This window comes from Marmota flaviventris, chromosome 14, assembly GCF_047511675.1.
Source record: "Marmota flaviventris isolate mMarFla1 chromosome 14, mMarFla1.hap1, whole genome shotgun sequence".
NCBI lineage: Eukaryota > Metazoa > Chordata > Mammalia > Rodentia > Sciuridae > Marmota > Marmota flaviventris.
Window position 1 is genome coordinate 45,244,540 of NC_092511.1, and position 17,263 is coordinate 45,261,802.

The 17,263-nt window shown below is 36.0% G+C and overlaps 1 protein-coding gene across 1 annotated transcript in view; it reads right to left on the reverse strand.

Annotated features, from left to right (window-relative positions):
* Pnpt1 (polyribonucleotide nucleotidyltransferase 1) overlaps positions 1–16,939 on the reverse strand; it is a 46,496-nt gene extending 29,557 nt beyond the window's left edge. Inside the window, exons 1-8 of the mRNA XM_027934572.2 lie at positions 16,750–16,939; positions 10,960–11,020; positions 10,134–10,208; positions 9,093–9,198; positions 8,143–8,192; positions 6,972–7,035; positions 6,822–6,869; positions 5,819–5,932 (exon numbers count right to left, since the gene is read on the reverse strand). Of these exons, the coding sequence (XP_027790373.1) occupies positions 5,819–5,932; positions 6,822–6,869; positions 6,972–7,035; positions 8,143–8,192; positions 9,093–9,198; positions 10,134–10,208; positions 10,960–11,020; positions 16,750–16,910 (679 nt within the window). The 5' untranslated portion in view covers positions 16,911–16,939. The remainder of the gene's footprint in view (positions 1–5,818; positions 5,933–6,821; positions 6,870–6,971; positions 7,036–8,142; positions 8,193–9,092; positions 9,199–10,133; positions 10,209–10,959; positions 11,021–16,749) is intronic.
* Between the last annotated feature and the right edge of the window lie 324 nt (positions 16,940–17,263).

The following is a 17,263-nucleotide window of genomic DNA, read 5'->3' on the forward strand; positions in this document are numbered from 1 at the left end:
TGTTATGATGTATTTAAATTTGCCATTCAGCCCTGGCTTTGCATTCTGAAAAGCTAAACAGCCTCCTGGCTAATAGTGTTATCAATTCTGGTGGCTTTCAACTTGTATAAAGTCAAAGATCATGAAAATGCATAGACATGTCTCATAGACATATCTCATATATTTAACCACATCATGTTATCATTAAGATTTATTATCCAAATCATTGCTTTTAAGATATTAAAAAAATATTTATGTACTTTCTTTCTTTTTTTGAGGGGGTGGGGGGGAGATACCAAGGATTGAAGTCAGGGGCACTCAACCACTGAGCCACATCCCAGCCCTATTTTATATTTTATTTAGAGACAGGGTCTCACTGAGTTGCTTAGGGCCTTGCTAAGCTGCTGAGGCTGGCTTTGAACTAGAGATCCTCCTGCCTGAGCCTCCCAAGCTGCTGGGATTACAGGTGTGCACCATAGCACCTGGCAAAATCTTTATGTACTTTCTATATAGGAATTTCATCAGTTAATTCAAGTAGAATCCCGTGAAAAGATCAAACATTTGTGTTATCAGAGTCATGGAAGAATAGGAAGGAGGTAAGGCCTTTCAAAAATGCACTGGAAAAAAAAAAAAAATGGCTGAAAACTCCCCAACTCTGGCATTCATAAACCTAGAGATTTAAGAAGCCGAATAATGGGGCTGGGGATGTGGCTCAAGTGGTAGCACACTCGCCTGGCATGCGTGCGGCCCGGGTTCGATCCTCAGCACCACATACAAACAAAGATGTTGTGTCCGCCGAAAACTAAAAAATAAATATTAAAATTCTCTCTCTTAAAAAAAAAAAAAAAGAATGCAAACCCAAGAAAGGTAGACAGTGATATCGCAAACTTCTATACATGAAAACAATTCAACTAGCAGATCATCATCAGAAACCATGGAGGCCAGAAGGAAGTAGTTCACATTTTACAGGTGCTGAAAGAAAAGAATTGGCAACCCAGAATCATATACCCAGTGAAAATATTTAGGAGTTGAGTTTTGGGAAGAGAGGAAATTAAGATTCTCAAAAAAAACGAGAACCAAGAAAATTTGGTGCCAGCAGACCTACCCTAAGAAAATAGTAATAATGTTGTGTCCATTTACACCTAAAAAATAAATATTAAAAAAAAGAAAGAAGAAAAAGAACATGGCAAACAAAAATAAGGATAAATAAAATAGGCTTTCTTGAGTTTTCTAAATCATGTTTGTTGGTTTAAGCAAAAGCAAAACTAGTAACACTGACTGATGTAGTGTTCTGAATGTAGAGGAACATTAAAACAATTGTATTACAAGTCAGGGAGGGCCAGATAGGGAGAGATTTCAATTCTTCACTCCAGGCATGAAAAAGCTTCCTCTGATGTCATGATAGTGAGATGGTCACACCTTTTTCTCATCTGTACTTCTAAAACATCCTCTCATTTTCATAGAATTTAATTGGAGATAGAAAAAATATAATGCATTCAATATATTTTTTCCACTTATTGATTTTTTATTTTATTTTTTTGCATTCAATATATTTAAGTTCTATCTCAATAAATTTATTTAAAAATAAAATTTGCAAAGGAAAATACTCATCAAATAAATTTTGTTTTCACTAATTAAGCCTTAAAGCAATTCCTTTTTGACTTCCCTGTACTATCTTTTTGTTTTTCCATTTTTTTATTGGTGCATTATAGTTGTTTATATTAATGGGATTTATGGTTACATATTTGTACACGCACACAAAATAACAATACATTTTGGCCAATATTCCTCCCCAGCACTTCCCTCCTCTCTCCCTTCCTCCCACCCCCTGGTCCCTTTCCTTTAACTGATCTCTCTTTGATTTATAGGAGATCCACTCCCACCTTTGTTTTCTTTTCCTCTCTAGATTCTGCTTGAGCGAAAACATACAACCCTTAACCTTATTTTGCTTAACATGATTGTCTCTGGTTCCAGAGTTTTCCTGCAAATGCCAAAATTTCATTTTTCTTTATGGCTGAATAAAACTCTATTGTGTATATATACCATATTTTCTTTTCCCATTCATCTGTTGATGGATACCTAGGCTGGGTCCATAATTTGGCTATTGTGAATTGTGCTGCTATGAACATTGGGTATGCATGTTTCACTGCCATAAGATGACTTTAATTCTTCATGATAAATACTGAGAAGTGGTATAACTGGGTCATAATATGGTGGGGTGGTTTAATGCCTAGTCTTCTAAGGAGCTTCCACACTGGTTGCCATAGTGATTGTATTAATTTAGAATTCCACCAACAGTGTAAAGTGTTCTTTTTTCTCCAGATCCTGTCTAGCATTTTAACTGTTTGTATGCTTGATGACTGTTATTCTGACTGGTAAGAGATGAAATTTCAGCATAGTTTTGATTTGTATTTCCCTAATTGCTAATGCTATTGAACATTTTTTCATGTATTTGTTGGCCATTTTGAGAAGGTTCTGTTTAATTCATTCACCCATTTATTAATTGGGTTATTTGACTTTTTGGTATAGTTTTTTGAGGTGTTTAGATTATATAATCTAGATATTAATCCTCTGTTGAAAGAGTACCTAGCAAATATTTTCTCTCATTCTGTGGGTTCTATCTTCACAATCCTAATTGTTTCCTTTGCTGTACAGAAGCTTTTTAATTTGATGCCATCCCATTTATTAGCTCTTGGCATTATTTCCTGAGCTTTAGGGGTCCAAAGCAATTCCTTTTAAAAAAATGCTTTAAAGGACAATTTCTGATAGTTCTGGATCCACAGACCTGTGCTGTTCAACATGGTAACTACTAGTCACATATGGCTATTTGCACTTAATTTAATTAAAATTATACAAAATAAAAAATTTGTTTGCCCACTCTAGCCACCTTGCAACTACTCATTAGCTATCTGCTCAGATAGGAAATATTTCCTTCACTGCAGACTATTCTACTGAACATTGTCACAAATAAAAAAAAATTAAATTAAAAACTTTGTTAAAATGATTATTTTAAGCCATTAACTATTTTTAGTAACTGAAGATGAAGGAATTGTAGGATTAACTAAAGTTATGAATTTGAGACACAGAATCTAAAAACATGGTGTTGCTATACTTTTCCCTGAGTTATATCCTATCACACACAGAATGATAAGTAATATCAAATGTACCAGTTTAAAAACAAGCACCCAAAAGGTACTGTGCAGAAAATTGGTTAAAGATTTGGACTACTACATATTTAGTACTGATATGGTAGCAATTACTATTATTTGTATCCCAGAAGTTTCATGATGGCGGTATTAATCATAATGCATGAAAAAGGGGTCAAAATACATATCTGGTATACTTTACAAAAGCAAAAAGCTGGCTGAATATCTTTATGGAAATAGTGTGTGAAAGTCAAAAAATGTAGGTTGGTAATTCTTGAAGCTAGTTACAGGTTGGTTCTGAATTATCCTCGGCCTCTCCTAATTATTTAAAACTACCCTCTGAGGTTCACTTAGCCTCTAGAGTCTCATTCTTCCATCTAGGGAGCAAAAGGTGAGAACAGCTAGCTCAAAGGCTGCTTATGGTGTTTCCACAGCACACCATAGATGCCACAAAGATCCTTTGTTCTTCCTCCAAGGTTTACTAAAATTAGAGTGGATCAACTCTAATATAGATTGGGATTATAATAACAATTAGAAACAGGTTTTTTTTTTTTAATCTTAATGACAATAGCAGGTATTAACTTTATTATGCTTATTAGAAACACTACTTGTCATTTTGCAAACCTTGACTTCTGTCTTCAACTATCCTGTAAAGTAACTGGATCAATTTACTAACTGAAAGTAAATGAAAAACACAACTTTAAAGAAAAAAATTCAGATGCAGATCAAGCGAACTTTAAACAGTTAACAAGTACTTTCATGGAGGCTCTTTTCAAGATGCTCATTTATAATGTAGGGATCATCTGTTACTCATGGCTTTCCTAAATTTTGGAATACTCTCTTTACATTAGTATAGTTCCTGGTGGTATAAATCCCACTCTCTGAAGTTAAAATTCAAAAAACATGTCCTTGCCTTTTCTGCAATCAATGATGTGCCACAGTTATGCCCAATGAGATGTAAAAGAAACTGCTGGGTGGGGATGTCTGGGAAAACACCTTACAAGGCAGGGTGACTCAGTCAGCGGTCACATGGCTTTCTGCTATTCCACTCTTTGATCTTCCTCCTGCCTATACACAGATTAAGCTGGCAAGAGCTCTGGCAGTAAGATTGTTAAGTATGAAGATGAGGCCACACCTTGAAGGTAGCAGAGCAGAAAGTCAGAAGGAGACTGGATTTCTTAAGACAACATGGAGCCACCATCACTGTCTTGGACTCACCAACTCTAAATTTCTTTTACCTGAGAGAAAAATAAATTTCCATCTTGTTTAAGCCTTGTTATTTGGTTTAACAACACAAGCTAATAATGTGGATAGCATACAATTCCTATGTGTTTTGTCTATCATACAGTGCCTACTTCTACTTCATTACTGACCAACATAACAGTAGCTAGAAATGAGGTGTTTCACGCATTTATACAAAAAAGTACTAAAAATTTAGTAGTTTATGTTTCATCAAAATGTTGCCACATCAGAGGCTGGGCGCAGTGGTACATGGCTGTAATCCCAGAAGTTTGGGAGGCTGAGAAAGGAGGATCTTGAGTTCAAAGCCAGTTTCAGCAACTGCGAGGTGCTAAGCAACTCAGTGAGACCCTGTCTCTAAATAAAATACAAAATAGGGCTAGGGATATGGCTCAGTGGCTGAGTGCCCCTGAGTTCAATCCGGAGTACCCCCCCAAAAAAAGTAGCCACATCAGAAGATGCAATGTCAAAAAGTCCAGAGACATCAAAAGTTCTATAGCAGAATAAATGGATAAGGTTTCTAATTTGTTCAAAGTCAAATGATTATAGTGGTAAAGGAAGATTTCAAACCCAAGTCATTCTAACTGCTAAAGTCTATTCTCCTTCCATAGACTAGAACAAGGCCAAAATTTTCATTCATGCAATTAATGACATTTTTATTACAGGAAATAAGTGAAAGTGACTCATTGTTAGTGTATTTCTTCTACTTTATTACTGGTTTTCCATTTACTAGATGTCCTTAGAGGACATCAAGGAAGCTTTACGATGGCTGAATTGTTTAAATGAAAATATTTAAACCAATAAAACAATAATTTGTTACCAGATTTAAAACTTCTATTTTTAGGTTAAGCTATCAGTTTAAAAATAATTTAGTCTAAAAATAATTACTGAAATTATCTGGCTAAAGATTTTTGTATACTTTAACTGCATAACATTCTGTAATTTTAAGTATTATGTGATAAGAAGTAAAGGCTCTGCTAAAATATGACAGACATAAAACAAAAATCTTCACTGTTACTGAAAATACACATACAAGAGTGCCGCAGTCCGGCTTAGCAGAATAAATGGGAGGTGACAAGCAACTTGAAGGTTGAAGCGGGAACTGCTTTATTGTAGGGAAAACTCAGCAGGAACTGAGCGGGAACTCAAGGTAGCGGGCACCCAAGGTAGCAGGAGCCGCCTTACTGCAAAACAGCAGAGGTATATATACCTAACTGGTTACACACAGCTTGACTCAATTAGCATCATCCAGTTATAGCAATCGGCCAATAAGGAATCCCTACCATCTTAATGGCTTGGTGGCGTTGCCTTACAAACCACTCTTCCTGGCAAACTGCCAGGCGCCATCTTGACTTGATTTGCGGTCCCCAACACAAGAGAGTTTAAAAACATTTCTTAAGAATCAAGAACTTATCAGTAAAATCTAGAACAAATGTGGTACTTAAACTACTTACCAATCTGACTTTTAGGTGCTCCAGCAACCACTAAATTTAAAGTACTTGAAGACATTTCTTTTCTTGTTGGATTAACAATACATTCCCCATCAATCATTCCTATTCGTACTGCCCCTAAAATATATTAAAATATTGGTAATTGTTTCAAGGCATTATTCCAGTGATGGCTTCAATCCTTTTTGTGACCACAGAACAAAATTCCTCTTTTTCTCATGGTACTAAAAGCCCACAGAACATCCTACCCTACCCCACCTTCTAGATCCAGTGAGTTGTTCAAGTATATCATTTCTTCTACACATTTTCAGTTATGCTGAATGCTCTTCTGGTCTACAATGTACTCTCTCCAAAAAAGATGTTTGCATCTGATCCTACTGAGGTTCAACCTCCATACTGGCTACTTTAAGAAGCCCTCCATGATAAATCAAAACCACAAAACTAAACCTGACCTTCCCTATCATTTTCTAAGCACCTCAGCTATGTCTTTAACACAATAATGCAAATAATTATCTGTCTCTCTCACTTAAGCTAACAGCAAAAACAGTTTCTTTTGTCTTTGTGTTGCTAGTCTGTCTTTGTTTCTTCAGTGCTTAGCTCACTAGCTTGTATTTAGGATACTTGATAATCATTTATTTGATGAATAATTTTTATATTTATGATTACAACTTATAAGAGCTATCTGTTACAAACATTTGTTTGTTTTCTCCTGAAAGACTGTGTGCTCTGATAATTTTCAAGTGCAAATCAAGAAAAAGTTCTTTTATAAAAAGAGGCCACTAAAAAGTGAATATATCTAGGAACATTAAATCTAAATGGAGCATCTTCACACATTGCTATTAAAAGCAGGCAAGGATCAGAATGTCTCAAAGACCTGCAAGGACTCTTGGATTATCAACCCCATAAGAAGTAATATATCAGAGTCAATAAATCTATAGCCTTGCTAAAACATGCTTACCACTATTAGAACAACATAAATACAGATTTTTATTTTCATAGCCTAACTTACCAACAGGTCCATTCCAAGGAATATCTGATAATGAGAGGGCTACAGAAGCTTTAAAAAAAAAAAAAGGAAAAAATAAGAGCTGAAATTAAAATATTTCATTATTTTTCAAAAATCAACAATGATCCTTTTAATCTCTATTTTTATACTTACCACCATTAATTGCTAGGACATCAGGTTCATTAATACCATCTACTGCTAACAGATTACAAAGGACCTGGTAGAAGGGGAAAAAATTTGAAGTACTTAACAACAAATGTATTTGATTTGAGAGGACTATCTTGGCCTAAAATATAGGAATACTACATGTTAAAAGCATGGTTAATTTTGGTTATATTTAACTAAATCCTTGACATTGGGTAAATTAGTTAAATTAAACTCTGAAAGTTCTCTCAACTTTAAGAAAGAAAAATAATGGCATCTTCCCAAAGGGTTTCTATGAGAACTGAAGAAATACTGTAATATAAAATATTTACCACAATACCAGTTGCATTGCAAGTATTCAGCAAATCTTAGCTACATATTTCTATTATCTGTTTATAAGTAAAGATGAAACAAATCAATGAACTGCTTAATACTGCAGTGATATGCCTATGTCAAATTCTTTTTTGTCTATGTCATATTCTTAAGGAAGTAATTTCCCTTGTAGTTCCTAGCACTGAAAAAAAGGAATCTCCCTGAAGCTGTGACATCCTTGCAAAGGTACAATTACACATTTAGTTCATGTAAGTAAAATGATTACTTAATTAAGTACTCTTAATTAAAGTATATGTATCATTATGAGCTAATAATCAGAAAATATTAAAATGTAATGAGGTAGAGTTTCAGAGGATCCAATAATAAAGATAATTTCTTTATGCTCAGGGCTTTTTTTTTTTTTTTAGAGAGAGAGAGACAGAGAGAATTTTAATATTTATTTTTTTTAGTTTTCGGCGGACACAACATCTTTGTTTTTTTTTTTTTTTGAATGTGGTGCTGAGGATCGAACCTGGCCGCACGCATGCCAGGCAAGCACAATAAGTTACTACTTGAGCCACATCCCCAGCCCATGCCTCAGGGCTTTTGAGCTTCCCATTTCCACTGCCTTGAGTGCTTTCCAACATTCCTGGTTAGCTGACTCCTCAGAATTTAGGTGTCAGCTCCAACTGATACCAAGTAAATGTTAGCTTTTCAAAAGTATTATCTTTTTTTTTAAAAAACATGACTTAAAAGTAAAATGCAAGAGCACTACCAAAATTTTTTATAATATTTAGCCAAAGAAGAATTACAGAGATTAAATAAGTTTTGATTGACCTGGAAACAAATAACATAAAACAGAACTTACTTGTGTATCATAAAAGTAGCCAGCGGGAAAGAGAGGTCTAATTGAACGATCTCCAAAAAGAAAGAAAAAAGACATTAAATAGTATTGACAGAGTTGCTTTAGAGTCCAAAACTTTTGAAATAATATTGCCAGTTGTTCGATATGTCAAAACAAAACCAAACCCATTGGATTGATTTGCTAACAGGAAAGTTGATAAATATCAATCCTTCAATTAATAATAGACCATGACCTAACACTAAGCAGAGGAAAGACAATTAGGACTAAGAGCAGACCAAAAGAAAATGGCACCTTGGTAGTTTGTGTCTGTTCATCAACTACCAATTTCTGGGTATGGGAACTATAAACTATATTTATATTTATGACTGTCAAAGACTTAGAAGATTATTCACATGTCAGTAGTTGATACATATCATGTTTAGGAATAACTATTCTCAACATAAAAAAATGAAAAATACTAGGGACAAATCAACATAGTAGAGGCATGAGCTATGGAATTCATATGCTCAATAGATATAACAAATATTTATTGAATGCCTATCCTTTTTTGTTTTTTGGTATCAGGGATTGAAACCATGGGCACTTAAACACTCAGCCACATCCCTAGCCCTGCCTTTTTTGAATCAGGTTCTCCATAAAATTGCTTAGAGTCTTGCTAAGTTGCTGAGGCTGGCTTTGAACTTGTGATACTCCTGCTGCCTCAGCTTCCTGAATGGCTGGGATTACAGATGTGTGCCACTGCACCTAGTTGAATACCTGTTCTGTGCTAAGCAGTGTACAAGTTAAAGAAGACTTGGTAGGTAAAGAGACATTTTTTTTTCTCTCATGAAGACTACATTCAAGTGAGAGAATAGAGACAGTAGATAATCTTTAGTGGCACTCATGCAATGAAGGAAAATTAAAGAAACATTGGCATATCTGAGAGCATTAATGCCTCTATCTTGATATCTTACCTATTATTCGACTTGTAAGAATTTCTTTATCAGAAGAACCAATCTCTCTTCTAAGATAGTTTGTGGGAATTCTACCTGCTGCAGCAGCCTTCTGTCTGTAGTCAACCTGCAACAGCAATGAAAAAATAAGGTTTGTATGATTCCTTTTTTTTAATAAAAACCATGTCACAAAATCTATTATATAAATACTAATTTTCTTGAGTTTGCTAACAACATACTCTATAGACTAGGAGTAAAGGTTGTTTAATTTACTTTTAAAGTTTTGTATATTTTAGGGAAAGGAGAGTTTATAGAAATATATCAGCCAGAGTTGGGCGGGGTGGTGCATTCCTATAATCCCAGTGACTCAGGAGGCAGAGGCAGGAGGATCACAGGTTTGAGGCTAGCCTCAGCAACTTAGTGAGGCCCTAAGCAACCTAGTGAGACCCTGTCTCAAAAATAAATAAATAAAATAAAAGTTAAAAAGGGCTGGGAATACAGTTCAGCGTAAAGTGTTCCTGGGTTTAATTCCCAGTACCTCTCCCCAAAAGAAAGAAATATTTCAGCCAATTATTTTAAAAAGTCTTCTACTTAGCAGTCAGATGACTACCTAGCTTCACTACTTTCCACAGTGGCTTATTCTGTCAAACACTGACTTTTTGTATCAACTGTTAGGTATAACTGCATTCCCTTTCATATTAGAAAGAAGCCTTAACATCCTAAGGCTCTCTTCACTTACCATACACTTGTAGACTCATACTGAAGGGAAACCCATGAAGGCAATGAATTCATTGCTTATTTGTCATCAGAGCACTCATGCACTTTATTCACTTATCTCATCAACTCATATAACTGGATAGTCTAAAGAATGTTTACTACTAGCATGAAAAGTGGTTATAAAATAATCCATTCAAACTCTCTTAACGATTCAGTATCAAACAACTAAGGACGACCTTTTCCTGAACAAAGTTTATATTTTGTACTCATAAGAAAATGGAAAAATATTACAAATTCTACATTTATGCTATAACTACAGTTCAGATAAATTAGCAAATTACTTACCACCAAAGGCATGAACTGGGAAGGTGAAGGTTTTGTTTTACTGACAGCTGTGACCATCACTGCAGTGTCACCTGACTTAAAACATAAACACTGGTAAATACCTTCGAAATCAGACACTAACATCTAAGTAGCAACTGAATACTCACTCCAAAAATTTTTTAAGCAAAGAGATGTCTTATTCCAAGTGATGATTATTCACAAATAGTCCACTCTTGGTTCTCCCCACCCGCTGCATTTTTTTTGTACTGGGGACTGAACCCAGGGGGCTTCCCTTTTTTATATTTTATCTAGAGACAGGGCTTCACTAAGTTGCTGAGGCTGGCTTTGAACTTGTGATCCTCCTGTCTCAGCTTCCTGAGTTGCTGGGATTACAGGCGTGTACACCCAGCTTGGCACCATCCCTTCTATATGAGCATGACCAGCATTAGAACTGTCACTAAATTTTTGAAAAGGACAAAGGGGGATCACTGATAGCTTAGTCACACCAAATAAATTGAATCATATTTTCTATTTCTAATGAGGAAATTTAGGTTGTATATAATAAAAATTTCCAATTTCACTGTTCTATTGAGAATAATGAAATTACTTTCTCTAGAAATGTCTAACAGATTCTATTAACAAAAATATAATAAAATCCCATGTTTGGAAAGGATCGTCAAGGTCATTTAATACATTCAGGTCTGACTCTGGTTTTGACACTGGGAAAGATCTTAGTGTCTGAATTAATTCCCAATATCACATTTCTAAGTTATATGATGTCATAAAGATTCAGTACCAATATCCATAAATATTTTTAGGATGAAGTTCTAAAAACCTGGATTTTTACCTGTACTACAGCAGAGCCATCTGCAAATCTGGCCAGTTTCCCAGAGGATATTTCTATTTTTCTGTTTAAAAATAAAAATTCAACACAATGACTTAGTAGCATATAAAATAATCCAAGATTGTAACAGAAGAACTAAAGGCTATCAAGCCTCACAAATCCTCTTCCCTCAGCAAAAAAATAAAAAGAATGAGATTCATGTACAAGGGGAGCTGCTTATAGAAGATAAAAAGAAGGTACAGGACAAACATGAATGTGAGATAAAGTATTTTAGGGGCACAGAAACCAAGTGCCTTTCTAAATATTAATTCCCATTTACCATCTCAGTTCAATCTCTTTGCATCCCTTGCCTTGTTGACTACAGTAACCTTTTAGTACACAAACTACATCATTTCCCTATTAAAAATCTTATAAGGGGCTGGGGCTGTAGCTTAGTGGTGGAGCGCTTCCTTGCTGGTAAGAGATGCTGGGTTCATTCCTCAACACCACATACAAATAAATAAAGATATTGTGTCCATCTACCACTAAAAAAATAAAAAATTAAAAAAAAATCTTATAAAATTTCCCTCAGTGCTTTCAGGGCAAAATATAAACTACTAAATATTGCCTATAAAGACTTTCATGTTTGAGAAAAGTGTCAAGATAATTTAATGGTGGAAGAATAGTCTTTTCAAGCAATGGTGCTAGCATGACTGGATATTCATATGCATACACATGCAAAATGAATTTGGACTCCTTCATCACACAAAGATAAAAACTAACTCAAAATGGATCCTAGAACTAAAAGAACTAAAACTACAAAATTCTGGAAAAAAAAAAAAAAAAAAACCACAGCAGTAAATCTTTATAAATTTGAGCTAGACAATTTTTTTAAAAAGATATGATATCAAAAAGCATAACTGACAAAACAAAAAATAAAGTGGACTTCATCAAAATTAAAAACTTGGCATGAGTCAATGGATATTATTGAGAATGTAACAGAAAGTCCACAGAGGAGGAGAATACATTTGCAATTCACATATCTGATAAGAGGCTTACATCTAGAATGTTAAAAATTCTTTCAAATGAATAAAAAGACAACTCAGTTTTGCTAGGGGTGGTTGCACATGCCTGTGATCCCAGAGACTCCAGAGGCTGAGACAGGAAGATGGCAAATTCAAGTCCAGCCTCAGCAACTTAGCAAGGCCCTAAGCAATTTAGCAAGACCCAGTCTCAAAATTAAAAAAACATAAAAAATTAAAAGGGCTGGAGATGTGGCTCAGTGGTAAAGAGCTTCTGGGTTCAATTCCTAGTACCCAAAATATAAATAATATAAAATAGCCCTCCCACATCACCACTCTCTATAAACAATACATGTATATGTATATATATATATATATATATATATATATATATATATATAAAAGATAATTCAATTTAAAAAATTGGCAACGGATTTGAAGGGACATCTGTCCAGAGATATACAAATGGCCAATTAATACATGAGAAAAAGCTTAATATCATTATCCACCAGGGAAATGCAAAGCAAAATCACAATGAGATACCACTTTACACCTAGTAGGATGGTGTACTCAAAAAAACTGGTAATATATGTTGGTATGACTGTGGAGAAACTGAAATTCTCATACTGCTGGTGGGAATACAAAATGGTGTTCTAGCTTCATGAGATAAACTGGCAGTTCCTTAAAGTATTAAATAAAGAGTTCCTAGTGGCCCAGCAATTCTACTCCTTTGGATATACTTGAGAGAAATGAAAATACATCCGTACAAAAATCTGTACATGAATGTTCATAGCATTCTTCTTATTATTATCATCATCCTTTTGGTACTGGGGATTGAATCCAGGGGCGATTTACTACCAAGTTACATCCCCAGCCCTTTAATTTTTTTTTTTTTTTTTTTTAATTTTGAGACGGATTGTCACTAAGTTGCTGAGGCTGGTCTCTAGCTTGGGATCCTCCTGCCTCAACCTCCCAAATTGTTGGGATTACAGGTGTGCACCATTTCCCCTGGCTGTACAATCTATATTAGGCAAAGAAAACAGGTGGTTGCTTATCATTTTATCTCACAATCTCAGCTGGGATTAAACTGACTTATAGTTTTTTTCTGGTCTATGTACTTTTAGTTGTTTTTGGTAAAATTCTGTTATTACTTTTGCTCCATGGTTCATTTTACCTGTGATGGTTTAGATATGAGGTGTTCCCCAAAAGCTCATGTGAGACAATACAAAAAGGTTTAGAGATGAAATGATTGGGTTATAAGAAGGTTAATATAAATAGTGCATTAATCCCCTGATTGTTGGTAATTATAGGTAATTCATGGTGTGGCTGGGGGAGATAGGTCTCTGGGGGCATATCTTTGGGGTATATATTTTGTCCTTGTTGAACAGAGCTCTCTACTTCCTAAAGCGATGCCTGAGCCACTACTTTTGCCACACTCTTTTGCCATGATGTTCTACCTCATGTGTGAGGCGTTGGGTTAAATTCCTCGAGCCCCAAGGAATGGAGCCAGATTCTAGGGACTAAAACCTCTGAAAACAGTGAGCACCAAAATAAACTTTTCCTCCTCTAAAATTATTCCTGTCAGATCTTTCAGTCACAGCAGCAAAAAAAAAAAGCTAACTACAGCAAACTCTCAGCCAACTGACTCTTCAATATTACATGCATAAAATATTTCCAAATATATAGAAGACTGATAATATAGGGACGGCCTCTGGGGGTTGGAACTGCCTGGCTATGGAAATGTATGGAAGACTGTCATGCTATTTAAATGTTGAACCACATAAACGAATACCTAAACAAAACACACTTCTGAAAAAATAAATAATAATAAAAAGGATGATAAGATGAGCAGGGAGATCTTATTGGTGGGGAGAAGAGTAGGAGGAGGCAGCTAAATAAGGAATTGGAGAGAAGAGAGGAGCCACACAGGAAGTAGAACTACAGGGAAAAAGAGGTACTTAAAGAACATTTTTAGAAATATTGCAGGATGATATAGAATGTAACCACCTTCCTAAAAATTCCACCAAGAAATATTCAGTAAAAATACTTGCCTCCACTGAAAAATGAGGGGTGGAGGTACTTTAAGATTTGGCTTTGGACTCTGTAAAAATTTTTAGATTCAGATTTTTACTGTTTGCTACATCCATAGTGAATTATCTATAGTTACTAAAATGCCATTTCACCTTTCTATGATAGTACCTTCCAATTTTTCTGTTGCTATTCTCCTTACTATTTGAATTACTGATAATTCCTCCTTATCCTTCAAAATTCACAACAATTGCAAGCTTTGGGGTAAGAAAAGTAATGCTTTGTACTCCCTTAGTGCCCTATTCTTATCTTTCCCCACAATGATTTTCCAGTGAATGTGTGTTTATTTCATTTCTTCATCAGACCTTATATCTCCAGTTCTTGGTACATAGCAGTTGTGCAATAAAAGCTTGTGAAATGAAAATTAAACACTTGCCTCAAAGGCACTATGAGCATTAAACATACTATCTGGAAACACCTACCACAATAGTATATAGTCTCCCATGGTGTTAAAAAATATATTAAATATAATGTATCTGGAATATAATGGCTACTCAATAAATGTTGCAAGTGACAAACTTAAGACAAAGATGAACTGATTTATCTAGCAGGTATCAAACTCACTGAGTTGTATTTTTCAACACATGGCACACATTTACAAAAAACTAGCTTCAGGGGGGCTGGGGATGTGGCTCAGCAGTAGAGTGCTCGCCTAGCATGTGTGAAGCGTTGGGTTCAATCCTCAGCACCACATTAAAAATAAATAAATAAATAAAGATATTTTTAAAAAAATAACTTCAAAAGAGATCCAGATTGATTAATAAATGAATTAAAGTAGATTACTTATGGGAATTATGGATGTCACTGCTTTTAGTAGATCACAGTAAGTGTCTGTTGAATGAAATGTTGTAGGGTTTATCTTTGGGCAAGAATGTGCAGTCCTTAAAGAATGGAAGAGATATCCTTTCCCTAGTTCCTCTTCCCCCCAAAATCAGAATTAACCAAGGGTAGAAAGAGTCTTAGAGATAATCTAGTTTAGAGGTAAGGAAACTACTGCCTATGGCCTGTTTCTGTAGAGTTCTTCAACTGAAAATTTTTGTATAATGTTTAGAAGTTTTGTAAAGACACATACACACAAAGAGGAATTGAGAGGGTGACAATATGCCCACAAAGCCTAAAATATTTGCTGAAAAGTCTGCATACTCTTGATCAAATCCTGTCTGATCATTTGTCCCATGTTGTGAAGTAATTAGTTTGTTGTTTATTCATTAAATTAGGGAAGTGGCTCTGGATTCTAAGCCAGTTTTTTTTTTGTTGTTGTTTGGTATGAATTAGGGTCAAAATATTTTTAAAATGCAATAAAAATTTTTAGATAATAAAAGTATGCATTAGCAATTTCGTTTGTTCGAAAAACGATCACATCAAAAGTGATTTTTCATGTTCTTGTGGTGTGAACTGATAAATACATCAATAAGAGTGTAAATTATAGGTTATAGATTAGTAAAAATATAGATTATAGATATAAGATTTTGATAAGTGAGATAAGACAATTTTAAAGCAAGAACTGTCAGACAAGCCTAAGACTCCATTTTGCTGTCTTCTATAAAACACTGTTAAAAGAGCTGTTTCTGAGAAACTGAAATAAAATCTGTTTTCTTATTTAAAAAACTGTCTTTCTGTACTTTGTACCCCACAAATTGTACCCTACTTAGGATGCAGCAGTGGTTGTGGTGAACTACATCCTGGGTGTGAATGCCCCTGTAGATTCTCGTCCACGGACTCCTGCCCAATTTCAAGATGCCACTATCTAGCACCTGCTTGAACCCAGGACTGTGGTCAGCTGAACTGCAAAGCTAATGCTATTTTAGCTTCTTGCTTGCTGACTGGAAAATTACAGTCCAGCCTAGAGCCCAAAGGTCCCACTTACCAATGTTTTAATTTCTATGATTAGCTAGCTTACATGACAAAAAGCAAGTCACTGAGTTGTGGTTTTTGTGCTCACATTCTCTTTGGATGGACCAGGAAGATGCTGTCCTCCCACAGAGCTTGAGTCTCTGTGGTGGGTGAAAGTCTCTGGCCAGGTAAATAAAGATCTCTTTTGATTTGAAATTCGGACTTAGAATGCTTTCTGAGGCGTCTCCCCATAACAATGTGAATTCCAGCAAATGGACCCCTGGGAAAACTATGGACTTAATAAGAAACACTATTTCACAATCCATCTAGCTTGGTTTACTCTGAGAAAGTTACCTAGCTTTTTTTGTTATCTTAACTATAGAATGAGGGTGATAGCATCTTTACTATAGGTTTAAAAATATTGCGTGCATCATATAATTGGCGTTCAATAACCTGACTTTCCATTTCCTTCCAGGGTCATGCTGGCCACACTTTTAGGCAATCAGTTGGGCTGGATGACGAGTGCACACATAGTCAACTCGTTATCTCAAGGTGGAATGCCTCCCACTTCAGCGCCCAAGGGTCTTTGAAAATTAACAGAATAGATGTCAGCTGGAAAGACAGGCTCTGGAGAAAAGAATCCCGAACAGAGGAAGGAAAGATTCAATAAGCAAAGTCACAAGGCAGAGCAGGAAGGAGGAAAGTCCGAGAAGACAGGCTCCATATTCAGAAAAGGAAATATGGAATTTAGGTTTGGGGTAAAGAGAGGTTAAAGAGACGTCAGACGGATTTGTAACCAGGAAGATTAATGTATCTGGGCTGGCCGGAAAGGATACCTTGGGACAAGAAGGGAGCGCACGCCGTCCCTTACCTGTTGCCTAGGTCCACAGCCACAGCTCGGGACCCCACGCTACCCGATAGTGCTCGCATCTGCAAATACGTGAGCGCCGGATTCCGCCTGGGCATGCGGAGGGGACTATCGCCCAGCGGCCGGAGCCGGAGGCAAGAGCAGCAGCGACTGCAGGCCGCCATGACACCCAGCACGCGATCAGCCCGGGCTGTGCCCTGATTGGCTCTCTCCCAGTCCGCGGGGAGGAGCCTGGTGCAGTTTCGTTTCCGCGGTGCTGGAGGAACCTCTGGGAAGCGGATACCTTGTCCGCTTTCTACGAAGACTAGAGAGGGTCAAACCTCTGAGAGTGCGATTGCGCTCTTTCCATTTACCCACCAATTAAAGGCAAATACGTAAAAAATGCGCGCGTGCGCGTGTAGCTATCGTAGTTTGAAAGAAAGTCCTTAAATAATATAAGCCTTTAATAAGTAAATATAGTAATAGTGGAAGTCACTGGATAACACACTGTTATTTGGCTCTGTGAATTAATAACTGC